The sequence below is a fragment of the Camellia sinensis genome, chromosome 9 (assembly GCF_055761805.1).
Source record: "Camellia sinensis isolate YWXY chromosome 9, ASM5576180v1, whole genome shotgun sequence".
NCBI classification, from domain to species: domain Eukaryota; kingdom Viridiplantae; phylum Streptophyta; class Magnoliopsida; order Ericales; family Theaceae; genus Camellia; species Camellia sinensis.
Window position 1 is genome coordinate 63,881,029 of NC_138969.1, and position 27,913 is coordinate 63,908,941.

At 38.5% G+C, this 27,913-nt stretch overlaps 1 protein-coding gene and 1 pseudogene across 1 annotated transcript; both read left to right on the forward strand.

Annotated features, from left to right (window-relative positions):
• The first annotated feature begins 445 nt into the window (after positions 1-445).
• LOC145799489 (uncharacterized) lies at positions 446-8,382 on the forward strand (annotated as a pseudogene).
• Positions 8,383-9,007: 625 nt separating this feature from the next.
• Positions 9,008-27,528, forward strand: LOC114318565 (uncharacterized). Its single transcript, XM_082886900.1, has 4 exons — positions 9,008-9,582; positions 11,955-12,256; positions 12,336-12,421; positions 27,183-27,528. The coding sequence occupies exons 1-3, from the start codon at positions 9,458-9,460 to the stop codon at positions 12,356-12,358; spliced, it is 450 nt and encodes a 149-aa protein (XP_082743026.1). The 5' UTR covers positions 9,008-9,457; the 3' UTR covers positions 12,359-12,421; positions 27,183-27,528.
• Positions 27,529-27,913: the final 385 nt, after the last annotated feature.

Here is a 27,913-nt window from a genome sequence, read left to right on the forward strand (position 1 = left end):
AATTTCAATATGTCATATCTGCCCAGTGAAATTGGGAGTTTGGTTTCATCAACACATTTGCATCATCTCAATTATGTTCACCAATTGAAACAATTTTTACCACCCGGTGTAAGTACGTATTTTTTTGTGATGAATCCCATAATTGAGATGAGTACGTATTTTTTTGAAACAATTTTTACCACCCGGTGTAAGTACGTATTTTCCGGGGAATTAAAGAACGGAATTAAATTGGGAGTTCAGTTTATTTTTACCATAAGTGCGTATTTTTACCACCCCGTGTAAGTACGTATTATGTTTACCATAAGGCCGTAGCTGCATCATCTTATAATTCCCCCCTTCTATTCTCTCTGTTTATTTGTTATATTGCATGTTCTAGTTTTTTAGTGAACATTGGGTCATGGAAGTGACAACTTCAAATTTCAATTGGTCTTTGTATTGTGCAGATTATTATTAATTTAAATTTCAAAAATTGTTTAGTGTGGTAAGAACTGAACCTCATGTTGGACTTTGCTTTCAGTGCTAATGGGGGTAAGGTTAAAGCAAAGGGAACAATCTTCTTGTCAAACATACAGATGGTCTTTGTTGCAAATAAACCTGTTGGGAATTTTATTGCTTTTGATATGCACCTGGTATGGAAATGGTTTTTTGCATGCCTTTCTTTTATTATTGTTCTTATAACGGTTTGGATATTTGGTCTATCTTTAACGATATCTCTTGTAATTTTTCCCATTCTGTTTGCATTTTCATTATATTGTGGCTAGCTAATTTATGGCCTCATTCTGCTGGTTTTTAGCAGACAATCTGCTGGTTTGCCTTTTTAACTACATTCCTCATAAATTTTTCCATTTTGTTTGCCTTTCGTCTTTTTCCTACGTTTTGTTGGTTTGTGGCTAAATCAGCCTCTACCTGCATCAATAAGAAATTAAACAAAAGCATTTTGTCATTTGACACCCTAGATACCTAGTAATTGAATATTTTGGGAGAAAACATAAATAACAATATAGTTTCTTAGTTTAGATGGGTAATAATAGGAGAAGAACATGATGATGATGTGCAAAAATCAATGGCATTATTCTTATTGGAGGTCTTTCTTTTCCTTTTTTGTTTAAAAATTTTTATTTTACATTCTTTCTTTTTCTTCTTGTTCTTTGTGGAAACCTTGATTGGATATTTTGTGCAAGAGCAATGAGAAGGGAGTGCATATGGCGGAGATAGTGTAGAGAAGAGGCAGAAAGCCTTGAAAGTGGCTTTAATCAGAAAAATCAATTTCTTGAAAAGAAACTATAATGCACTACATGTCAGCTTGAATTTGGGCCTGAATTATGTCAGGCCAACATTATCTGGTTTGGGGGCTTCATCAATGGCCACCTAAATGTTCTAGGTTGTCACTCACGTCATCCATCCCAGGGACTCCATTATGCTGCTTACCCTATGACCGTAGCTAGTGGCAACTGTGGTAAGTCTGCATCTGAAATGAAATGAAGCTACACTGGCTTAATTGAATGGAAATTGAAGTGGAATGGAAGTTGATCAGATTGATCATCTATAAGTAATGGAAAGTGAAGAGGACGTTCCATGTAGGCTTAAGTGAAAGGGATGAAATGGAGAAGAGTCCAGGGAGTATCTCTGGTCAGTGAATTGTCCCAAGTTAGGGGAAATTATATAAAAACAGTTATTGGTGATAATTTTACTAGTTTGAGTTGCTTCTGTAGCCTACAGAGATCTAGAATTAGAAGTGAAGAACATCATTTTTATTGATGAATTATCTATTTATTTATTTACTTATCTTGATTGATGCATACGTGGATTTCCCAAAGTCCTCTATTTATACAGACATTTGGATTATTCTAGACTATGCAAGTGACTTTAGAATTCTTTTGTTCATAGGGATTCCAAAGAGACTAGTTGATTTCCAAAGCATAATTACCATTATTCTTCTAGAGTGTAGTTGGTCCAAGGCAACGCTTCTAGTCGTCTCTATGAGGTAGAATGTGCTAGAAAGTGCATTATTGTCCAAAACTTTCCCTTAATGCACTTCCTTTACTACAATCAATTCTTTGAGATATGGTAAAACCTTTCCTTAGGAAGTGCCTTGATCAGTAAATCAGCAAGCTGCTCTAGAGTTCTACAATGCATGAGTTGTATCTCTTCTTTGTCAATTGATCCTCGGATGAGTGATATGTTATGGCTATATGCTTGGTTTGATCATGACTTACTGGATTCTTTTCCATGTCAATCGTTGATTTATCGTTACAGTATACGATAATTCTTTCGGTTTTCATTTCATTAGTGTCTTCTAGAATTCATCGAAGCCAAATAACCTGTTAAGTGGCCTTAGCTGCTGCTGTACTCTGCTTCTGCTGAAGATTGTGCTACAAGTTTTTGCTTTTTTGAAGCCCAAGAACATGTGTCTGAACCAAGAGAGAAAACATAACCTAATGTGCTTTTCATGTCATCCAGACTCCCTGCGCAATCACTATCCGAATAGCCAATTAACTTTGAGTCCTTTACTGCCTTGTACATAATACCATAGTCAAGTGTGCCTCGCAAGTATCTCAGAATTATTTGGGCAGCTCCAAAATGAATTTGATTTGGATGCTGCATGAATCTGGACGGCAAACTTGCAGTAAACAAAATGTCTCGTCTGGTAAAAGTACTGCCAATCAAACCCCCATAAATTGAAGCATCAACCTTTTCACAGCTTTGCCATTTTCAGCTAAAGGAGCAGAAACAGCCTTGCAATCTGCTATATTAAAATTTTGAGTTTGATAAATAAAAATGCCTTCTTCCATTTGAGGTACTTCAATGCCGAAAAAATAGTGCAGCATCCCTAAGCCACTCATTTCATAAGTTGCTTACTGATATCCTTCTTGAATACTTGCATCATCTTGATGTCTTTGTCTATGAGAATCAAATCATCCATGCATCCATAAACAATGAGAATAGAGACATCTCTTCTCATGACATACAAAGTAGGTTCACTTTTACTCTTTTCGAATCCTCTCTTTGTGAAGTAGCTGTCAAATTCACTATAGTAAGCACGGGAGCTTGTTTTAGGCCATAAAAGGGCCTTATTCAGTTTATAAACTTGATGTAGGACGAGTAGGGATTACTTTCCTACAAGTAGTGAGCCCGGTTTAAATATACTGGTAGTAGCAACAATGGACTTATAGGGCTGGATTTGGTGAGATTTTTTGGCTGCAAAAATAATTAAAAGTAGGAGTTTAAGGGTTTGTAAAAAGGTAGGGTCTTGGGAATGAAAACACAATTGTTTAGGGACAGTTGGGTGGTTGTTCTAAGCATTGTGAACAGTGACGTGAGCAGTAACCTTGCTAGATAGAAGAAGAAGAAAAAGAAGAAGAAGAAGAAGAAGAAGAAGAAGAAGAAGAAGAGAGAGAGAGAGAGAGAGAGAGAGAGAGAGAGAGAGAAGTGCTTCACTCTCGCAAGGAATAGGCCAATCACACAAACACAATCTCAAAATTTCATAATATTAACTCTTCTATTGAATCATTGAGATTACCCATATATTTATGGGCTAAAGACTCTCCTAATTCTATGACGACTATTTCTCCAAATTTAGAAACTTAAAATATTTAGCAACTACTAATATTCCAGACCAATTATGACTTCCAATTCTACTTCAATCATAATAGGAAACTTTATGACTTCTAATTCTACTTCAATATCAAAATAAGAGACTTGGACTTTTGACCACTAAGATTATTTTAGAAATAATAAAACCCATATATAATAACCCATTTAATAACTTGACCCAAAATAAAACCCATGGGTGACCCTACAACCCATGTCCAACAATTATTGGAATTACCATTATACCCTTAATTACTAAAACCTACTATAATGACATGAAAACTCAAAATTATTCCAAATCTTTAATTCTTGATGCCCTAAATGTGCTTCATGTGAAATTCTAGATTTGCTCCTTTTCTTCTTTCCATGATCTTCATCAAAACTTTTAACTTCTCTCCCTTTCACCAAGGATCCTTGAGGCTGCTTAACATATATTCCCTCTTTAAGTTTTCCATTTAAGAAGGCAGATTTAACATCAAGCTGAAAAAAGTTCAATTTCTTTCGAGCAGCAGCAAGTGCAATCAAGGTTCTCATTGTTTTCATCCTTATAGTAGGAGAAAAGGTCTCAAAGAAATCTGTATACCTAGTTTCTGTGTGAACCCTTTTCCCACAAACCTCCTTTAATCTACTCCCATCTTGATTAAGTTTTGTCTTGTATGTCCATTTCACTCCAACTACTTCTCTTCCTTTTGGCTGATGAATAGGCTGCCTAAAATCTTGAAAGGTTCAAAAGTTTAGGCAGCCTGTTCTCGTTTGTCATTGATCTCACTATTTTAGCAATGGTTCTGTTCTACTTCATTGCAACTCCATTTTGTTGTGGGCTATATCTGGTATTGCTTCCAAATACCTTAATTTTTGGAATATTCTTCAAATTTTGCTGAGGTATATTTACCTTTGTCACTTGGAATTGTCTTGATGGGACAACCGCCACTTTGCTTTTCAACAAGGGCTTTAAATCTCTTGAAAACTAGCAATGTCTTGACTTTTTCTTCAAGTACACCCGAGTCATGTAAAAATTCATCAACGAAAATAAGGAAGTGCAAGTGATGCTTCAAAGTAGATCCTCATTTTGCCACAATCTCGATATGAATGAGCTCCAATGGTGCTTACACTCTCCATGATCTTCCTTTAGAAAATGAGACTCAGTGCTGTTTTCCCAAAATGAACCCTTCACAAGTGTCCATTCTTGTTCCAATCTCTGGTTATCCACTTATCATATTCTTTTCTTGAAGCAATTTTAGCCTATGAAAGTTCTAGTGGCAAAAATCTTTTGTGCCATAGACATGAGGCCTCCACTACATCACCTCTGGAGGCACGGCTTCATAGGAAAATTCAATTAGAAAGTTTCTATTTCTCTCTATTTTTACTTCGGCTATCACTTGATTCATTTTATAAAAAAATTTGCAGGCATTATTTTTGAAATAAAGACAATATCCATTTTTGACTAGTTGTCCAACACTTGGCAAGTTTTGTTCAAGGTCTGACACAAGCAAAACATTTCTTGTATATGCCCCCCGCCGTTTTCCACAACATTAGTGCCTTTTCCCTTTGCTTCAACAATTGCTCCATTCTCCATATGCCCTTTGATGTAATTGTATCCATGCCAAGGAAGATTGTTTCCTCTCTTGAGATGTGATTAATACAGTCTACAGCCATTACCAAGGTTCCATTTTTTTTTTTTTTTTTTTTTTTTTTTCAGGAGGCCAATTGGAATGCATAAATCAAATTTTCATCTTCCTCTTTTACTTCTGAAAAATTCGCTTGATCATTTGACTCAATTTTTTTAATACATGCCCAAACTTTTGGCAATGATAACATTGGGGCTTTGCAGCGAAACCATTAATTTAAAGTAGAATGATTAGGTTGCTTACAAATCTTGAAATGCCATTTAGAGTTATGGGGACTCATCATTTTTTTCTTACTTTCTCCTTCCTTTATGTTTACATGATGATTTTGTGAATATGCTTGCTTCTTTTTATTGCTTGAATTTTCTTCCAAAAAATCTTGAGGCTTCAAGTTTAACTTGGACTGAAATGCACTTTCAACAGATTGATCAGAGTGCTTCAGCTTTCTTTGTTCTTGAGATGAGATTGTAGTGATCCCACAAACTCTTAAATGGACATAGTGCTATACTTTTCAATAGCTGCAACAACATACTTGACACCATTTTTTTTTTCCTTAGCATCAACAAAGGGAGTTTTATTATTAAAAGTCATGAAAAAGACAGAGGGCAAGGAGTCCTCGAATCAGAAAGTTATTAGAGAAAGTTAAGATCAACATACTTGACAAGTATTAGGTATATCTATACTTGTCAAGTATGCTCAAACCCTAAAACCCTTAAACCCTAAAACAAACTTTCTCTAGTAACTTTCTGATTAGAAACACCTTCACTCATCTGATCAAAAACCTTTGTGACTAAAACAAAGGCGACATAGTGCACAAGGCACTTGCTAAAGTGGGGTCTAGGGAGGGCAAGCTATACGCAGCCTTATTACACCCATTTATGAAAAGGCTGAATAACAACTTCCATGACTTCAGAAAAAGACTTAGATAATTTCTGAATCTTTCAATTTTTGATTTTGAAATTCTCTTTGTAAAGCCTGGAGTTTGACATTTCTTAATTTGTTACTTCCACGAAATTCTTGCTCCAAGAAATCCTTGGCTCCTTAAATAGCTTTGGAAACTCCATTCTGAATTTTGTTGGGTGCACTAGCATCCATTCTTCTAATTGTCTAAATCTTTTTCAGTTCAGCCCGTGGAAGTTGGCTCTCATCTTCTGGTTCTATGTAGCCTTTCTCAACAACATTCCACGACCTTTCTGCTTTGAATGAATCTTACATCTTGACTGCTCATAATCTTCTCCATCATAAAATGGAAGGACTGTACTTGAAACTTCCAGCACTTGCAGAGGATGCTGTGCTCTTCTACAAGATTGTTTATCTGCAAATTCCCATGTTGATATCAAAACAGAGAGCTCTGATACCACTTTGATAGTTTTACTAGTATGAGTTGCTGCTGCAGCGCTCTAGAATTAAACTAAAGAACATAATTTTAATTTGTTTTTCTTGATGGAGGTTTACATGGAACTATACTCCTCTAGAATTCTTATATTAATTAGTTGGCGAAAAATATTTGAGACACCTAATTTATCACCCCTAAAAACCACCCTAATGATGTGTCTGACCAGTGTTAAATTTTGATTTGTCAATCATTCCATCATGTGGGTTCTAACCTCAACGACACATCATTAGGGATGGTTTAGGGGCGGTAAATTAGGGGGATGTAGCATTGTTGTTATCTGGCATGGGGATTACAAAGAGCCTTGTTGAGATTTCCAAATCATAATTAACCATTCTTCTCCCAAGTTTATCTTGGAGCAAGGCAATGCTTCTCATCTTATCCATACTGTTGAATGTGCTGGAAAGTGAATTACTGTCCAACAATTGGATAATTTGTTGTATGGTATATTGTATTGGACATTTAAGGATTAACATATGAAAAGAAAGATTGAAATGAAAATATTGAGATGGATAAGTGTTTGTTAGACTTGATCCAAGTTTACAGTGCTAAAATGACAAAGGATGTCAAATAGGTTTTAAGTCGAGGCTTCTAGAAATGACTCAACTTCATTAAACTCAAGCAAGAATATGGGTTTATATAAGTTGAACAGAGAAAATGGACTAATGTACTAGACCCCAAGTGACGGGGATTACACTTGTTAAGTTGAGCCTGCTATAGTCAATGGCAAGGAAACTAAAACTTCTATTAATGTTATTCTATGATGGGTCATGTACAGATTTGATATCTTTAGGTGTGTTATATAGAAGCATAGATTCACCTCACGCTGATCTAAAACTTGCTATATTTTCAGCTTCACAACCATGATGAAAAATTTAACCAACCAATATTCTTGTGCAACAATATTTTCGGACTTGTGGAGCTTGTAAGTACACTTTTTATTTTTGTTTCATTTTTTCAAGTCTCTGCAATGTTTTTCCGTGTTTACTCACATTGTTCTTTGCCTCATACATTAAGATTACAACTCATATTCCTATTCTGACCATTCCCAGGTCGTCCCAGATGACCAGCATAGGGCACTGTACTCAACTCATGCCTTTAAGATCAATTCAGTGAGGCAGTAGAGTCAACAATATGCTTCTAGGGAGGAGCAGTGTGCAGATCCTTTGCAAGAGCACATACTCCAGTGGATGAAATGACGAGACACCCGTAAGTGACTTTGGTTCCTTTCAGTGAGTTAATCACTTTGCCCTCTCGCTTTAGCTACTTACTTAGGAACTAGCTTCACACCTCCCCCAAGAACTCAAAGGTGGCCCAGAACATCTAATGGCATCGCAAACCTATTATTGCCTCAATTTCCTTGGCCTAAAGGGCCGTGGTCCTCCAAGAAGCTAGCTGTGGAGGGTACACCTTCACATAGCTGTTAGCAGATTTGAGGTTTTGTTTGTTATTATCCAAACAAATCACTCCAACTAAGAATAGCCATACACCATTACCCATAGAATCAAGGTTTGAGAGCGCATTCTTAAGAAAATTCTGACCCCTAGTAGTTGGCTTGTAGACGATCCTCGATTTGATTTCATTTACCAAAAAAGGCAAGTGGTATAGCTGAAGATTGTCTTATGTGATTCCATAATTCCTATTTTTTATTTTTCATTCGGCAGATATGTTGATCCAAGCGATCCGTCAAGAAATTTTCTGCAGCAACCCACTCCAGAATCACAGCTGAGGCGTCGCACCTATCACTCCCATCCGGCGGAACATTCAATATAGTTTCTCTATATGCTTTTTTTATTCCCAGGAAATATAGTTCCTGTTCTTAAGACACCCTGTTAAAGCTATATATTGGATTGTATATCTTTTCTTTCAACTAGATGATATGCTTGAGGCAACTTTTTGTATTGTGAATTATGTGAAGCAGGATTTTTGTGTGCCGGGTTATTAGAGGTTTGTGGTGAATAAAATAACATACACAAAAATATTGTAGTATAAATGATCGTAAAAAAATGGATTCGAGTGTCGTGTGATATTATAGTCATCATTTTTTTGTTTTTTGTTTTTGGTTTTGTTTTTTTTTTTTCAGTTTTAAATTTTGGCGGCCAAATCAAACGGAGCAATGTTTGTTGGTCATATTTGGGTATTTCATTTGGGAACATTTGATGTGCAATATTTTGTCATTTATAAAAGAGTAATGTTACATATTTATAATTTGGATTTTTAAATTTATTCACAATGATGCAGGTGTCTTAAATATTTTTTTAAACCAAATCATGTAATTTGGGGTCTTATATATTTAAATATAGTTTTCAAATGTCATCATAATATTTTTTTTAATTAAATTTGATAATAACATTACAAATTTGAGAAATTTTACATCACATTTTGGTGGGAACCACTTCTAAGTGGCAACCATGCAGCATGGGACCTCACGTCATCACCATGAACAAACAAACGCCAACCCCACCACCAATCTCCACAAAACCCAGTTTCGATTTCTATTCAATTTGATTCAATTGGATTCGAGAGAGAGAGACAATGGAGAGCAAAAAGAGGCTGAGAAGGACAGTCATTTGGAAGAGAAGCAATCGAAGAGAATCCAATGGAAAAGAGATGCTAACAACAACAACAATGCTGAGATGGGTTCTTCCACCAAATGGGAATCTCTCCACCGTTTCTTTGGTTTGTCGATCTTGGGGACGCGTTTGTTTCGATCGTTTGATCGGCGAAGATGGTGACAACACCCTCGATTTTACCATTCTCAATTGCGATTACTGTCGGAGGTTGTTTGGATCCGAAGATACCCTTCTGAAGTAGGCGTTTCTGACGAAATTTTTTCGTGGTGTCATGTATGTATAGACGTGACGATGATGATGATGAAAAAGATAGTATTAGGGTTACTTCGATTACCAGAATGGTGTTTCCTTCTGGGCTTCTTCAATTGACTGATCATCACCTTCTTTATCTTGCGAAAAGGTACATCAATTTCTCTAAATTCAGAATTTCCCAAATTTTTTTGGTGTCTACTTAGTGAAATTTTAAATAGGAAAAATTAGTGAAGCATTCCTCCCTAATTTAGTTAGTAGGAGAGATCCTGATGAAATTTCTTTGTGAAATCAGATATGTGAAAAGTGAAATTTCTGTGTGTCGATTTTTCTTGTGAAAATGTTGAGTGACCCCAATTGCCAAGAAAATATTGTAGGTACTTTATTATATAAAATCTTAATATCAGGAACTTAAACTAAAAACCTTTTATTAAATACTGAGTTGATGCCAATGGCATAAAAGTGTTATTAAAATTAAAGATTTGGTCCTAAATCTGAATTTTGTGGAAATACGGTTGAAACCTGTTTAAGTTAGCTATTTTTTTTTTAATTTTTTTTATTTTAAAAGATCAGGTTGTCCAAATTTTTCTAAAAGCTGTAATTTTGGGAAATTTTGATTTTGGATAATGACTTATAAAACTTTGAAAGGTATGGGGATTGGGGTGTGCCCGATAGGCCCATTTCGGGGTTAGGGTACATTGAGAAGAAATAGTTGCAAAAAATTAAGTTGATTAGATATCAATAGTCCTTTCATTGAATTGCATATGTATCTAAAAAAAATTTTCATAGTAAATGTGATTTAAAGTATAAAACTGAATACAAAGGCAGCAGTGGCTACAGGTGCCTCCCACACAAAAGCCATGCCAATTCTGTAGTAGTTTGTATGTGACGTAGGTATTCATCTATTTGGTAGTTTGTCTGTCTGTGTTTCATAGATACAACCGCTATCTATCAAACTACAAGGCATGGAGTAAACAATTTTGCAACAAAAAATTTATTTGATAACTTCTTTGAAAAAGTATCGGGTGTAGTTTGAAGGACAATTAATATATTTGTTTGAGAGAAAACCAACAATTGAGAAAATTGAAAAAATGGAAATTGTTTGGGATGTCAAAATGTTAGAGAATAATTTGGTAGTTATTGAGAGGCAGTGGAAAGAGTGGGGTTTTCATCTTTTGGAGCAATTCTATAATTTTTGTTGCTCTGGTACAGATTTTTTACTTGTTCCTTATATGCATGTGTATGTTATATTTCTTGGAGTTTATTTTGTTACTTTGATGTGTATTTGTTTGTGATGTGACAGGGTGCTACCCAGTAATATAATATTGTATACAATTCATTATGTGGAGTCCAATGAAACAATATTGCATATATAATTCATTATGTGGAGGGTTAAGGTGGTTGAAAGCTTATTGGTTTTGGCCTTTGAAAATGAAAACAGATGGAAGAATTTTTTTTAATCTTTGTGTATCATTAGGAAATTTTGATTGTGATTATTTGGTGGAAATTTTGGAAAAAGATGCTAGAGTTTATTTTTTATTGTATTGTTTATTTTTTATTTTTATGCAACAAGGTTGTAAGGGTTTTGGATGCTAGGTTAAGGGCCTTAAGGCTGGTTGGAAAGAAATCCAATTAGCTATGTGATAGTAAGCTTAGACTGAAATAATAAGCATGAATCAGGATGGGTGATTAAAATAGATAATTCTTTTCTAATGCATGGGAGGAGAAACAGTTAATGTTCTAAAGTCTTAGAATCTCTCGGTTTCACATCTAAGAGTAGGTTGCAAAAACAGCCTCAGGATAGCTCCCCCCCCAAAAAAAATGATTTTTGTAATATAAGAATGGGCCTTTTCTCTAAGTTCAAAGGATATTAAAGTCATATCACACCTATGACTTAGTGCTTACCAAATAGGGGCTTTTCATAATGCTACATGCCTTCTTCGACCTGTTTATCTTGTTGCAACGTTTATACTACCATATGAATCTTGCGGATAATAATTCCTTTCCTGCGTAATTTTTCTTCAGCGACTAATAATTCAGATAGACATTATATGTACTTTCCAACTGCCACCTTATGTTGTCCTTTTGTGTTATGATTGCTCTCACTGATTTGGCTTATGTTGTTTATCTCCAAGTAAAATACATGGAATACGCCTTTAATTGGGTGGGGTACTCGCAGGAGTAGTGGAATAGTAAGCCACCATTACCCGGAGACAATTAAACAACTGTACTTTTAAATTATAGATATATTACTTTTTGTTTTTCCTTTATCGTTTTGAAAAAAAAAAGGTTTATAATTTTCTTTCCTCTATATTAGTTCTCAGACAACAAGGTGCCCTTAATTTTATTGAGAAATAATCTCCTTGCTAATTTATTCAGTAAATGTTTCTGGTTTGATTTGAGCAACTAGTGAAGGACTTGGACTATTTGCAAGAGAAAGCATAAAAATCTTAACAGTGCAAGAGAATTTCTTTGTTCATAATTCATGTAAGTTATGCTCAAATTTTATTGTTCATATTGTAGGTCACCAGAGATCAGAGAACTCTCCCTAACTTTTGAGAGAAATATTAAACATGAAGGATGCAATAATGACATTTTTTGTATCATTGAAGTGATAGGCATAAACTGCAAGCAGATAGAAGCCCCAGAATTGTTAGGCTTGGTCTTAACTCAACAATTGTCTCCTGAAATTGCCAAGAGTCTAAAGGGACTAAAACTATTGAGATTAGAAATGGTTCCTATTTCAAAAGTTAGTCTGAAGAATTTCCTATCAAAATGTCAAAAGCTTCAGAAAGTAGAGATCTGGCATTGTCTTACTTTAGAAGGTACGGAATCAAATTTCTTAGCATCATGTGAGATAAAGAAGACAGAAATGAATGGTGTTACTAAATGGTCCCTTAGCAGAGATGAAGAACTGTATGACATGAAGAATCTACTGAATTTACATTGGCAGTGAGGTAATTGACCGAGCTTATGAAGAATCAAACATGGTAAGTCACACAATGGGTTCAATATGTGAGAGTTATAATATTTATAGAATTCTTGTTTTAGAACTTATTTTGTGCTTGTATAAGGGTTTGTGTTGTTTTCTATGAACACAGTTTTGTTCTTTATTGTCTGCCAAGTAAAAACCTTCTCATTTTGTCTTCTCTCCGTCGAATCAAGTTTTGTCCCTGCAACAGAAAAAAAAAAAAAAACTTATTTTTGGTTTCCCTTGCACATTTTTAGAAAAGTTCTTTATTTGCTTTCAATATCTATTTGGTTGGAACATTTAATTGAGGGTAGTGGTCGAGTCTGGTGGTAATTAGTCCTGTGGCTTGGTTACATGTTTCCTTGGAACCAAGAATACTATCTTTTGTTCTAACTTACGGACCTCGGGCTTGTTTGGGAACATTGATTTTTAGCCAAAAAGTCAAAAAGGCACTGCAAGTTGTCATATCATTCTCTCTACTTTCTCTATACATCTTTTCATAAAAAGCCAAAAATCCACTAAAAAAGCCAATTCTTAAACACCCAAATGGTTGTAATTATTGAGTGGATTTCAAGTTTAGTAGCCATGGAAAACTGGTGCTGGTATAGCGCCTTGGAGATTGGAATGATTGGATTGACTCAACATAGTTTTTCCTTGGTTTAAATGTTCCAATCATTAAAATTTTTTCTTTTTGTGGCTGCCTTGACAATGCTTCAGTTTGTTACACTTGGATTAAACGGGTTGATACACTTCTACCATTTATAATGAAAGACCGCTAAGTTGTTGAGTGTTTATTGGTGTGTAGAACTAAAGATGTTTTAGCTTTCAGTAGATGGACTTTAACCATCTTTACACCATATATTTAAACTACCTATGCTCATACAATCTCAATGTTAAACTATAACCTATGGACACACACCTTGTAGGGTTTTTAATTGGCCCATTGGACACCACCGTATGGGATAAAAGCTGGCCTGTGTGAAAAAAACATACCCCTATTAAATAGAATCTGATTTCTTCATATAAAAAATGAATTAGGACCATGAGAGTTCAACCAAATGCATGTAACTTAGTTTGCAATTATGCAACACTAATAGTTTGTAGGCCGTAACGGATAGTTCTCTATTTTCACCATTTTGGGCATATCCTTTTAGGTGCTTATTGCCTATAAGGGGCGATTGAAAGAAACAAGACTGGGTTTAAGTCGTAAAAGGTACATGTTCCGTCTTTTGTTGAAGAGTTTGAAAGTTAATATGTATGTACAAAAGTAGATGAAAGTTGTTCGAGCACTGCATAGGTTATAACAAGTTTGCTCATTTTCAATGTATTACGTAGATGTGTTTGATGATACATTAGTTGTACATGTCTTTATTTACAAACACTAATAATCGAGGAGATCTCATAGAAATCAAAGTATGCTATCCACATGATTGAGTCTGAAATGTTGGGATTCTCACAGCAACTAATCCTTTTAAAAAATAGCCATTTGGAATTTTTGGACATTGAAAAGGTTGTGCTTTTAATTGAAAAGTTCAGCCCACACTTCTCCTTAAAACCCAAGTATTAAGGAGAGGGAAACTGGAGCCTTATAACCAGTATAGATGGGGGTAACTCCAGGCGATGTGGGACACATTCCAACACACCCTACTGGACAACAACATATAGTAGCAGGACAAATGGCACACCAATCACAGGCCTAACCAAACTTTGATACCAAATTAAAAAGCCCAGCCAACACTTCTCCTTAAAATCTAGGTATTAAGGAGAGGGAAACTGGAGCCTTATAACCATCATAGATGGGGCAACTCTAGGCGATGTGGTACACATTTCAAATGCTTTTTTCCTCCTCCTTTATTATTACTATTATTTATTTATTTATTTATTTTTAAATTCTAATCGAATAAAGAAAAGAAGGTTGGTTAAGAGAGAATGAGAGATAGTGAGAGAATGAGAGTCTATAGCGAGGGAGCTTCTGAACTGCGAATCGAACAGAAGCTTATTATCATTCAGATGGATGGTGATTCCAGAGGAGGTTTAGTGGAGATCATTGAGCGGAACTGACTTAGAAGATATACTATGAAGATAGATTTGGGGGGGGTCTCTTGGGCAATGTGAGCTTTGCGTCAGGTTTGGAGTTGGCGCAACAATCGATCCTTTTCCACCAAGTATAGTAGTAGTTCAGCAGTTTTTTGTCGTCCGTTTGGCAAGGAAGGTTGGGGCTAAAATAGCCACAAAAGACAAATAGGCTATTTTAGCCACAACAAACAAAACATCACATCCAACCCATAATCATTACACTCCTCTCTCACAAAAAAAAGTCAAAAAAGCCAAAAAGCCAAAAAGCCCTTCCCAAACCAAGCTTTTTAGCCCAGGCTAAAATAGCCAAAAAAGCCAAAAAGTCAAAAAGCCAACCCACTTCCCAAACGAAGGCTCAGAGATTTAGTAACAAAAGTGCCGTCTTCGTTGAGATGACAAAATGGGAGGCTAGGGTAAAAAGAGGTAATATCATTATTCCGGCAGGGCTAATGGTCAAAGGTGGATGGTAGTGGCCAAAATGCTTAAACGAATTATCCATGGAGAGTCCAAAGTTAAGGAAGATGACAAGGGAGAACAGCATCAAAGTGACCATAATTTATTAAGGAATCGTAGAGGAAACACAGAAGTGAACATTTATCAGAAAACAGGGGCAAACAGAGGAGCTTTGTATGCCGAAGTGCTCATGCGCAAGATGGTGGTATGCGCTAGAACTGATTTCTTCAATGATTGAGCACAGATTGAGAAGGAACTATGTCGATCGTTTAAAACTATAATTAGATGGCCTTTTCATTTAAACAAGGTTCTGTTTTTTGCAAATAGTGCTGAGGAGGTTGATTACTATGGTAGGTCTGGGAGTTTGCTTCTTCGAGAAGGGCATTGTAGTAAGGCTAGAAGGCTAGTTGGAAGAGATGCACAGTAGGGCCAACGTCATCGTGTCAAATGTAGGATGGGTCTCTGTCTGTGATTTGCCTTTTAATCTTTAGAATGAAAGGGTTTTCGAATGGATTGGGGCGAAATGTGGTGGTCTGATACAGGTGGATAGTAGAACCAGATCTTTTGGAAACATCTTTGAGGCAAGATTAAAGCTCAGAGGTTATGGTAATGGCTTCTTACCTGCAACTGTTCATGTTCAGTTCGATGATACTTCTATTGTTGTTCGATTGAAGGCTTTATCAAAGCCTGTTGGAAGATGGGAGGTTCCAACCAGAATTTCCAGGTGACTTCAGCGTCGGAGAAAGGGGAGGTGAGGAGTTGTAGGGGACAGCCACGACATGTGGCAGAAAGAAGGAGAGGAGTCCAGCGGACTTCGATTGGGATCTCAACAGTCTTTTTGATGCAGATTGTACTATTGAGGGTGGGGATAACGAAAAGGTTTCTAATCTCTGAATCAGGTCAGTCCTTCTATTAACCCAGACTTAGCATTTTCACCTTCTCATAAGGGGTACAAGCTATTCTTGAATCTTCTTTTTTTGGGGAAGGGGATAGGGGTGGGGTTTCAGTGTTTTACACTTCCAGTCACTATGTCCTATTATTGAAATCTCACCAATTGATATTGTTGTACAAGGGGTTACTTCTAAAATCCTGAGTGTCACTGTGACTGAGTCTACCATTGTGTCTGAGTCCTTAAATGCTATTATTTCTCAGGGTTAGGTGAATGACAATCAAGGTGGGGTCTCAGGTAATCATTTTGAAAAGGGGGGCCAGGTTTTTAGTGAAGGGAAGGAGGAAACAAAGAGATGACTGAAGGAGTTGAGCAAGAATGAGACTTGCTGTAACGCCCTCAAAATCAACCCATTATATATATATATATATATCATTAACATGCATTATTTAAAGAAAACAATTTATTAACTCATTCATCAGAGTATTACTAAATAAAAGCTTTACATGTAACATCGAATAAAATGCCCTACAGGCTTACATCTTTCCAAGCCAACACTTGGATACAAAAAGATGAGTTCTAACTCAATACAAGAAAAGCCCTAGGCTTGGATGTTTACATGTACAAATAAATAAAGACAATTAACTAAAGATAGTCTTCAAAATCCAAGTCCCTTCCAAGCTAAGTCCTTGGAGGTAGCTTATCACCTGAACCTGAAAATAATGTTCCCATATAGGGTGAGCCATAGCCCAGTAGAAATATACTAAACCACATATAAGCAATGAATAAAGCAATAGCATTCAACAGATGGTTAACCAAGATAATTAATTAATTCATTTTACAGTCTCTTGACACTATTGTCTAAGACACGTTTTACTTTCCAATTTTATCAACATGGCTCAGAACCTGGCCAAACTTACAACAGTGAATTACATATATCATATTCACATCTTTCCAATATCAACAAACAAATGAGACTCAAGCCCAAATCAAAACACTTCATACTTCCAGATTGATACACATTTTAGTGCTGTATCAATAAAACACTTCAATATAAATAAGCACACATAAAAGTGATGCTAATGGAGTCCATCCCCTATCTCCTCCCAAACAAAATCCGGTTTAGAGGTCCATCCACTATCTTCCCCTAAACCGTGGAGTACATCCCCTATCTCCTCCCACACAAAACAATGTATGCAAATGCAATGCTCAATCAATACACGTATTTTCTGTATCAATGCAATAGTCAAAATTAATGACTTAACCAATGTGATTAGTTTCAGTTATTCCTAATCCACATGCAATGTCTACAACAATCACGACTATCCTCCACCGATAGCCCAAAACAGTTATTTCTAAACTGAAAATAACTATGTCAACAATTCAATAGACAAATGATTCAAATTATCCAATTACGCCATTTAATCAATGAATTCCCCAATTTCATGAATTTAACCATCTTTTCCCAATTCCATGAATTAATTATACAAATTAATTTAATAATACAACTAGGGTTTTTCCCAAAATTTACCAAAGTATCCCCAACTTATCAAAATCCCAAAGCTTAGATCAAAACCTATAAAATGGAGTAGGAAATCCCTACCTCAAAGAAAACAACCCAAAAGGTGAAGACAGAGATGAGTGCCCAAAAACCAATGTGCTCCAAATCGCCAAATGTTCAGATTAAATGAAAGCCCTCGACTCCCTCTATATTTTTAATAAAGCAACTAGGGTAGAAACACCCTCTAAATAGATCAAATCTAAGAAAGAAGGTGAGTAGGGAGAGAGAGAAGTCGGACCTAGGGTTTAGAATCAAAAGAAGATGAAAAAGACTGATCAAAACCCGCTGCTGTGTATATAAACTGGACAGGCTCGCTCGAGCGAAGACTTTGTCGCTCGAGCGACCAGACACAGAGAAGCTACGCTCGAGCCAAGGAAGCCTTGCTCGAGCCAACAACCCAAAAGCTCGCTCGAGCGAAAGAAAACTCGATCGAGCGAAGAACTCAAACCCTCAGGTCTGTAACCAGACACACGCTCGAGTGAAGGAACTATTGCTCGAGCGAAGAACGAACTAACTCGCTCGAGCGAAGAAAAGCTCGCTCGAGCCAAGAATGCACAGCTACAGGTCCAAATCAGACGCAACCTCTCGCTCGAGCTACCAAACCCCCGGCTCGAGCGAAGAACCAAAAATAACAGCTCGCTCGAGCGACAAACTCCTCGCTCGAGCGAAGATCCAAAATTCTGGACAGCAACACTTGGTTTCTAAACCCAACCAACCTGAAACAAACCTGCCCAACACATCCTATAACTCCAAATGAGAAAAAAAAAGGGATAACAACAACAATTATATAATGACAGAATCTACGGAGCCTAAGTCCAAATATAATAATCAAATGGGAAAAGACCGGGGTTGCTATAACCTCCCCCCTTCAAAGAATTTCGTCCCCGAAATTAAGCATAAGTTTTTGAAAACAGATTTTTTTTTTTTTTTTTTTTGACAATTCATTAGTAAACATCTTGACCCAAAACTGGTCATTTCCTCTCTTTACCAAGAGGCATCTCACATTAAACATATAACACAACATATATCTCAACCTGTATCATTATTATCCATTATTCCTTTCAATGTTAACAATTCCCATATCATATTCAATCGCATGATATATACAACCCATTCAACAATGTATTCAACAGATGCAATATTACACTAAACTTCTATAATGAAGCAAGTTTCAAGATACACCCATTTACCAATACAAACTCAATGTTTTACAGCTTAAGACATATATAAAGCTCTTAAGTTCAACAATATAACAGAATTTAATTATAAGATTACAAATCAACAAACATGTCCGGATATTTCTGGCGGACTTCCAACTCACGTTCCCAAGTGGCTTCCTCCACTCCGTGGTGTTTCCAAAAAACTTTGACCAAAGGAATGGTTTTGCCTCGCAAAACTTGATCCCGCCTATCCAAGACCCGAACCGGTCTCTCCTCATACGAAACATCCTCATCAATCACTAAATCAGTCCAATCCAACACATGTGATGGATCCGGCTCATACTTCCGAAGCATACTCACATGAAACACGTCATGTACTCCGGACAACTGCGGTGGTAAAGCTAAACGATAAGCGGCCTCGCCAATCCTCTCAAGGATCTCAAACGGACCAATGAACCGAGGGGACAATTTCCCGCTCTTCCCAAATCTCATCAAACCCCGTCTAGGTGATATTTTTAGAAAGACATGATCACCCACCTCAAACACCAAAGATCTCCTCCTACGGTCGGCATAAGATTTCTGACGACTCTGTGCTGTAACAAGTCTCTTACGGATAAGCTCAACTTTCTCCGTTGTTTCCCTCACCAACTCCGGACCCAACAGAGGTGCATCACCCACCTCGGCCCAACAAACAGGAGATCTACACGGTCGGCCATACAAGGCCTCAAATGGTGCCATACCGATACTAGACTGGAAGCTGTTGTTGTAGGCAAACTCCACCAATGGCAAGTGCCTCTCCCATGACCCACTAAAGTCTAGAACACAACCCCGAAGCATATCCTCAAGGATCTGAATAGTACGCTCGGACTGCCCGTCAGTTTGAGGATGATAAGCCGTGCTAAAGGTCAACTTAGTGCCTAAGGCACTCTGCAAACTCTGCCACAACCTGGCAGTAAAACGAGGATCTCTATCTGAGACGATCGTCACTGGAACCCCGTGTAACTTCACTATGTCCGGAATATATAAATCGGCCAGATGATCGACTGAATCTCTAACACGCATAGGAATAAAATGCGCCAACTTAGTCAACCGGTCCACAACTACCCAAATAGCATCACTACCCCGCTGAGTCCTCGGAAGACCCACAACGAAGTCCATAGTAACATGTTCCCACTTCCACTCGGCAATAGGCAAGGGTTGCAACAAACCCGCTGGCCTCTGATGTTCGGCCTTCACTTGTTGACAAGTAAGGCACTTAGATACGAAAGCTGCCACATCTCTTTTCATACCCCGCCACCAGAACTGGCGACCCAAATCCCGATACATCTTAGTGCCTCCCGGATGCACCGCAAGGCGTGAATGATGAAAATCTCGGAGTACCTCCTCTCGACAAGACTCCGGCACAAACAGACGGTCTCGGTATCTCACACTGAGGTCGGGATACACTGCCAAACCCTTCTCAACCTTCCCACCGGAAATCTTCTCACGAAGAGATTCTACCACAAGGTCACCCCTCTGAGCCTCTAACACTCGAGTCACAAGTGTAGGCTGTGCAACAACAGAAAACAAGGCCGCAGCCTCAACGGATTCGCCCAGAAGTAAATCAAACTCCCCAAGTGCACCCAACATCTCCCATTCTCGGATGGCTATACTAGCTATGTCACCAACAGGTTTTCTGCTAAGGGCATCGGCCACCACATTGGCCTTTCCCGGATGATAATGCAACTCAAAGTCATAATCCTCTATGAACTCCATCCACCTTCTTTGTCTCAAGTTCAAGTCTTTTTGTGTAAACAAATATTTCAGACTCTTATGATCCGAGAATACCTCAAATCTCTCACCATAAAGATAATGCCTCCAAATCTTCAAGGCAAATATCACAGCTGCTAACTCTAGATCATGCGTAGGGTAATTCTGCTCGTGAATTTTCAACTGACGTGAGCCATAGGCAACTACTTTCCCTTCTTGCATTAACACACAACCCAGACCCTCTCGTGAGGCATCACAATAGACTGCATAACCCAACCCTCTCTCTGGAATAATCAATACTGGAGCGGTGGTCAGTCTAACTTTTAACTCCTAGAACGACTTTTCACAAGTCTCACCCCATACAAATTTGACTCCCTTCCGAGTCAGTCTAGTCAATGGTGAAGCTAATCTGGAGAAATCTTTCACAAACCGACGATAATACCCAGCTAACCCCAAAAAATTGCGGATCTCAAACACACTCTTAGGCTGTGCCCAATCTTGCACTGCCTCAGTCTTGGATATATCAACAAACACTCCTTCCCCAGAAACTACATGACCTAAGAACTTGACCTCTTCTAGCCAGAACTCACACTTCCCAAACTTAGCATAAAGCTTATGGGCTCTAAGTAACTCAAGCACCACTCTCAAGTGTTCCTTGTGCTTCTCCTCAGAAGGTGAATAGATAAGGATGTCGTCTACAAAGACAACTACAAAACAATCTAAAAATTCCTGGAATATTCGGTTCATCAAATCCATAAAAACTGCCGGTGCATTGGTGAGCCCAAATGGCATCACCAGAAACTCATAGTGGCCATACCGCGTACGGAATGCCGTCTTCGGAATATCCTCCTCCCTGACTCTCAACTAGTGGTAACCCGATCTCAAGTCTATCTTAGAGAAACAACGGGAACCCTTCAACTGGTCAAACAGATCATCTATACGAGGCATAGGGTACTTATTCTTAACCGTAGCCCGATTCAATTTCCGGTAATCCATACAAAGTCTCAAAGCACCACCTTTCTTTTTAACAAAGAGGGCCGGTGCTCCCCACGGCGAAACACTAGGACGTATAAAGCCCTTATCTAGCAACTCCTGGAGCTGAATCTTCAACTCAACTAACTCGGCTGGGGCAAAATGATAAGGTGCCATAGAAATTGGCGCCGTGCCGGGCGCTAGGTCAATAGAGAACTCAATCTCTTGATGCGGTGGCAAACCAACAAGATCCTCGGGAAAGACGTCCGAGTACTCACAAACCACCCTTGGCAACACAATCTGAGATTCATCATCCTCACTAATCGAAAGGTTAGCAAGTAGACCACTAAGCTCACTCTGTCCTCGCGGAACATACCCCGGTGGCAACACATTACCCACCCGGTCCCCCAGAAAATGAAAATACTCTCCACTCACGGTACAACAAGTGACCCTCTGGCGGTAGCAATTAATAACTGCCCGGTATGACGATAACCAGTCCATACCCAAAATAACATCGAAACCTCTCATAGGCATAACTACAAAGGAAAATGGGATTCTATGGTAATCAACCTCTATATCACAACCCCTAACACCGTGTTTCAAAATCAATTCACCCCCAAGAGGTGACACTACACAAATAGGAGATGCTAACTGTGCTAACTCCAACTCCAAAACAGATGCAAATGCAGCAGACACAAAGGAATGAGATGCACCCGTATCAATCAAAACATTAGCAACCGAGTTGCAAAACAAGAAGGTACCTCTCACAACTGATGGTGCCGGTACAAGATCCTGCGCGGTAACAGCGTACACGTGCCCAGACGACCTCTGATCAACCTGCTCAACCCTAGGAGCATAAGATTGCTGCACTGACTGGGACGATGAAGCCCCCTGATTAGCCCTCGAGGCCTGACCCGACTGAACTAGCTGCTAACCCAGAATAGGCCTCAAACTAGATGCACCAGATGTGCCACCCAACTGCGGGCAATACCTCTTCATATGCCCTGGCTGACCACATTGATAACACGATAGTGGCTGGCCTCTACCCTGACTCTGGCTCTGAGATCGAGCCGAAGATGATGCTGCTCTCTGCACTCCTCCCCTCTGAGGACAAACTGGAGACTTGTGGCCCAGCTGGCCACACTTGAAACAGGTAATGTCTCCCTGACTGCCTTTTCCCGAACTGGCACTTGGCACTGGAAAAGTCGATCTAGAAAAGCTACCCTGAGACTGCTGAGGAGTAAAACCCTTCTGTCTCCTACCATCACTCTGACCCTCCTGACTCCTTTTGGAGCCCTTCTGTCCTTCCTCCTCCTCCTGCATCATGATTTCCATGTGGGCTGCAGCATCAACCATACGCCCATAATCCCGAATCATAGTTCCCCCAACTCTCAGCTTGAGGCCACGCCTCAACTTCTTCTCAAACTCAATACAGCGGCGTTCCTCAGACGCCACCAACTCAGGTGCAAACTTGGACAAGCTAGTAAATGCAGCCTCAAACTCGGCCACTGAAGAACTCGACTGCTTAAGCTGACAAAACTGGTCTCTCAGCTTCTCCCTGACTACTGGAGATAAGAACTTCTCCTGGAAAGCATTCACAAAAGCCTCCCATGTACCTCCTATACGACCTTTAGTAAACTTCCACCACTGACCCGCATCCCCCTTCAACTGGAAAGATGCCAAGGTCACTTTCAACCCCTCGTCTTCGATGCCAAGCATCTCAAACGTCTTCGTTGTCTGTTCGAGCCATTCATCTGCCTTAAGCGGCTCTTTAGGATCACCCACAAATTCCTCCGGATTAGACCGGAAGAACTCCCTCTTCAGAAAGGAAGGGCCTGCATCTGCAGTAACATCCCGAGCTTGATTCTCAGCTCTGAGAATGCCTACTGACTCCCTGAATGCCCCTGCTATCTCTCGGGCTAGAGCGCCCATAGCCTGCTGGCCTACTGGCTCGGCCACATTGGCCTGGCTAATTCCCTCCTGAACTGCCGGAATCTCCTCTGGCACAGGCACCTCCTGCCTACCCGGCCTACCACGCCTACCGCGTCCTCGTCCTCGTCCTCGTCCTGACATCCTAATAAAGGAAACAAAGACATTAGCACATTAATAAATGTGCTGAAGCTAAACACTCACGTCCTAATGCATTGGACAACAATAATTCATTCCACGTAAGCACATAATCACATAAGCACCTACGAATTTCATTCCCGGATAATGATAGTCCCAATGCGTTACTATAGTTCCGGTTGGAAGCAGCAGTGATCAAGTGCCTTTCCAACAAGACTACTAGAAACTCAAGGGTCCAATCATCATCCCAGAAACTACATTCCATACCCACATAATCACAAAAACATGTTATCACATAAGCATATAACGTTACACTAAGTCTCTATCAAACGAGACGAACCCATTGTGATACTAATCACTTCCCACGTACCCAAAGTATTCAAACCCGGTACGCTCTGATACCAAGTTGTAACGCCCTCAAAATCAACCCATTATATATATATATATATATCATTAACATGCATTATTTAAAGAAAACAATTTATTAATTCATTCATCAGAGTATTACTAAATAAAAGCTTTACATGTAACACCGAATAAAATGCCCTACAGGCTTACATCTTTCCAAGCCAACACTTGGATACAAAAAGATGAGTTCTAACTCAATACAAGAAAAGCCCTAGGCTTGGATGTTTACATGTACAAATAAATAAAGACAATTAACTAAAGATAGTCTTCAAAATCCAAGTCCCTTCCAAGCTAAGTCCTTGGAGGTAGCTTATCACCTGAACCTGAAAATAATGTTCCCATATAGGGTGAGCCATAGCCCAGTAGAAATATACTAAACCACATATAAGCAATGAATAAAGAAATAGCATTCAACAGATGGTTAACCAAGATAATTAATTAATTCATTTTACAGTCTCTTGACACTATTGTCTAAGACACGTTTTACTTTCCAATTTTATCAACATGGCTCAGAACCTGGCCAAACTTACAACAGTGAATTACATATATCATATTCACATCTTTCCAATATCAACAAACAAATGAGACTCAAGCCCAAATCAAAACACTTCATACTTCCAGATTGATACACATTTTAGTGCTGTATCAATAAAACACTTCAATATAAATAAGCACACATAAAAGTGATGCTAATGGAGTCCATCCCCTATCTCCTCCCAAACAAAATCCGGTTTAGAGGTCCATCCCCTATCTTCCCCTAAACCGTGGAGTACATCCCCTATCTCCTCCCACACAAAACAATGTATGCAAATGCAATGCTCAATCAATACATGTATTTTCTGTATCAATGCAATAGTCAAAATTAATGACTTAACCAATGTGACTAGTTTCAGTTATTCCTAATCCACATGCAATGTCTACAACAATCACGACTATCCTCCACCGATAGCCCAAAACAGTTATTTCTAAACTGAAAATAACTATGTCAACAATTCAATAGACAAATGATTCAAATTATCCAATTACGCCATTTAATCAATGAATTCCCCAATTCCATGAATTTAACCATCTTTTCCCAATTCCATGAATTAATTATACAAATTAATTTAATAATACAACTAGGGTTTTTCCCAAAATTTACCAAAGTATCCCCAACATATCAAAATCCCAAAGCTTAGATCAAAACCTATAAAATGGAGTAGGAAATCCCTACCTCAAAGAAAACAAACCCAAAAGGTGAAGACAGAGATGAGTGCCCAAAAACCAATGTGCTCCAAATCGCCAAATGTTCAGATTAAATGAAAGCCCTCGACTCCCTCTATATTTTTAATAAAGCAACTAGGGTAGAAACACCCTCTAAATAGATCAAATCTAAGAAAGAAGGTGAGTAGGGAGAGAGAGAAGTCGGACCTAGGGTTTAGAATCAAAAGATGATGAAAAAGACTGATCAAAACCCGCTGCTGTGTATATAAACTGGACAGGCTCGCTCGAGCGAAGACTTTGTCGCTCGAGCGACCAGACACAGAGAAGCTACGCTCGAGCCAAGGAAGCCTTGCTCGAGCCAACAACCCAAAAGCTCGCTCGAGCGAAAGAAAACTCGATCGAGCGAAGAACTCAAACCCTCAGGTCTGTAACCAGACACACGCTCGAGCGAAGGAACTATTGCTCGAGCGAAGAACGAACTAACTCGCTCGAGCGAAGAAAAGCTCGCTCGAGCCAAGAATGCACAGCTACAGGTCCAAATCAGACGCAACCTCTCGCTCGAGCTACCAAACCCCGGCTCGAGCGAAGAACCAAAAATAACAGCTCGCTCGAGCGACAAACTCCTCGCTCGAGCGAAGATCCAAAATTCTGGACAGCAACACTTGGTTTCTAAACCCAACCAACCTGAAACAAACCTGCCCAACACATCCTATAACTCCAAATGAGAAAAAAAAAAGGGACAACAACAACAATTATATAATGACAGAATCTACGGAGCCTAAGTCCGAATATAATAATCAAATGGGAAAAGACCGGGGTCGCTATACTTGCCTAATTGAGGAGCATGAGGTACCTCATTTTATGCAGTTACTTTAGGTTATAGGATTGTCACTATTACAAATTAAGGACACTTTCAGGGCCATTTAGGAAGTGTAATAGGTTCACAAGGGAGAAAGCTGTTAGAAAGGAAGGAGAGAGTAGTAAAAAGGGGGTGAGGGAATTAAGGAATTTAGCAAGTTCAGTTAACTATGAGAGGAGGCGTAAGGAGGTTATGGGTGAAAATGTTTTCCAATGAAGATTATTAGTTGGAATGTGAGGGGGTTGGGTTCTCGGAAAAAAGAGGAATGTTATTAAGGATTTTCTAAGGAATAATCAACCGGACTTAGTTGTTTTTCAAGAAACTAAAGTAGAAGTGTTCAATACATGAATAGGTATTCTCATGTATATAAGCTATTTAATATATTGCCAATTGCACAAATGGGATATCCTATTACATGTACTAGAAACATCGCCAACCTTTCGGGAGGATGGAAGAAGTGAATACAATCTTGTAAATGAATGTTTTGATCATCCACTAGAATGAATTGCTCTCTCTTGTTTTTCTCTTGCCATATCTACAACTTTAGGGAGACTTCTCTCCTTGTCTTGTATTTATTTTGGCAATTGAGGTTTTGAGTTGAATGGAATCGAGTATAGTCTAAAGAGGATTTGTAGTGGATAGAATAGGAGGGGTATTTATCTCAAACCCTCATTTATTGTATGTAGATGGCATGATTATTGTTTAGTGGAGTGCATGCATAGTGGTCTCTAGATACTTGTATTGCTGATTGTTATGATTTGTGGTTGCCTTGTGCCTTGGGCCTAGGTGTATCAATAAATTTGAATTTTCAAGTAACCTATCCCACTCCGCTCCTAAAGTAATGTGAAGCGGAGTCCCACATTGCCTAAGTGGAGCTTCATGGAGCTAGGATCCCCATTTTATAATTTGAATTTTCAAATTCGAATTTTGTATAGCTTCATGGAGCTAGGATCCCCATTTTATAATCAAATTGAAGATCCTTAAATGCTCTCTGATCCTTGAAACAGTTTATGTGCATGGCAGTTTCAGTGAAAGAATTGTTATGTGCGTGTCATCTCATTTGGAATTAATTCATGGCTGCACTGCTATGCTATTAAGGCTGACTCCATAGATACGGATAGGTGATAACTCTTGATCTTTTTGTCATGCAATGGCCCTCTCTTTCCAGATGTTTTTATTTTGCTAATTTCTCCCCACATTTCATCTACTCAGTAAAACAACCCCCATGATAGGGGAATATTACAGAGATAACCTTATCAATCAGGTCTAAGTGATATTTAATCTCATTGATGGACTGATGTTCTAGAAGCATTAGAGAATCTTTTACCTAATTGTTTGCTGGTCTACAACTGTCAGACCTCAATCACTTGTTTTGCATTATAGGTTGTGAAAAATTTGAAGAGAAGGTCATAACATTCACGTCCCCATGACCGGCAGACCCAAACAATGGTTGATAACAAGAACGCTGGTACTGGGAAAGGGAACATGTACATCAAGAGGTCTTTGTTCAGGCCTTGTATTTTTCCCTATCCCATCTCAGTGTCACCAGCATTCTTCTCTTGTTGCTTCTCTCACCTTCAATTCATCTCTTTTTTCAACTGCTCTCCCTGCCATTGCTTGTTTGATCAGTAACTTAGCATGAAAAGAAATGTACATGTTCTGTCTCTGTGGAAGTTGGGACAAGTAGTCTTGAAGGAGGTACGTTTTTTATTCAGTGCATTTTTTCCTTGCCATTGCAAATTCATTCACAATTGTTTAACATAAATGTTTTCCGGTCTCATAACTCCGAAGAAGTGTTCAAAATTTAGAATAATGTATTTATGATGCAATTTTTTTTTTTTCAGTTGGACACTCTGTTCAAATTTCATTCACTTCTCTGCAACTTCTATCAAAATCCAGCGCTTTGTTGGTGAATTAGAATTGGAGTTAATTTTCATGGTTTTGAATTTCCATGGATTAACAAAAGTTTTGTTCATCTATTTGTGTCAGACTTGAAGCACAAAATATTTGCATATGAAAAGAAGATTAGTTAGACTTGAAGCACAAAACTACCTCTATTTGTCACCCTTCAGGTTTCAGGTAGCCATCACGGTCAAAATCTTTGGGGATTCTCA

Bases quoted from the DNA above. Each gene is read 5' to 3' on its own strand.
- LOC114318565 (XM_082886900.1), top strand. From the start codon at position 9,458: ATGTATAGACGTGACGATGATGATGATGAAAAAGATAGTATTAGGGTT. The intron at 9,583-11,954 runs GTACATCAATTT...TTCATATTGTAG, and splicing joins CTTCTTTATCTTGCGAAAAG to GTCACCAGAGATCAGAGAAC. The intron at 12,257-12,335 runs GTACGGAATCAA...GTCCCTTAGCAG, and splicing joins GCATTGTCTTACTTTAGAAG to AGATGAAGAACTGTATGACA.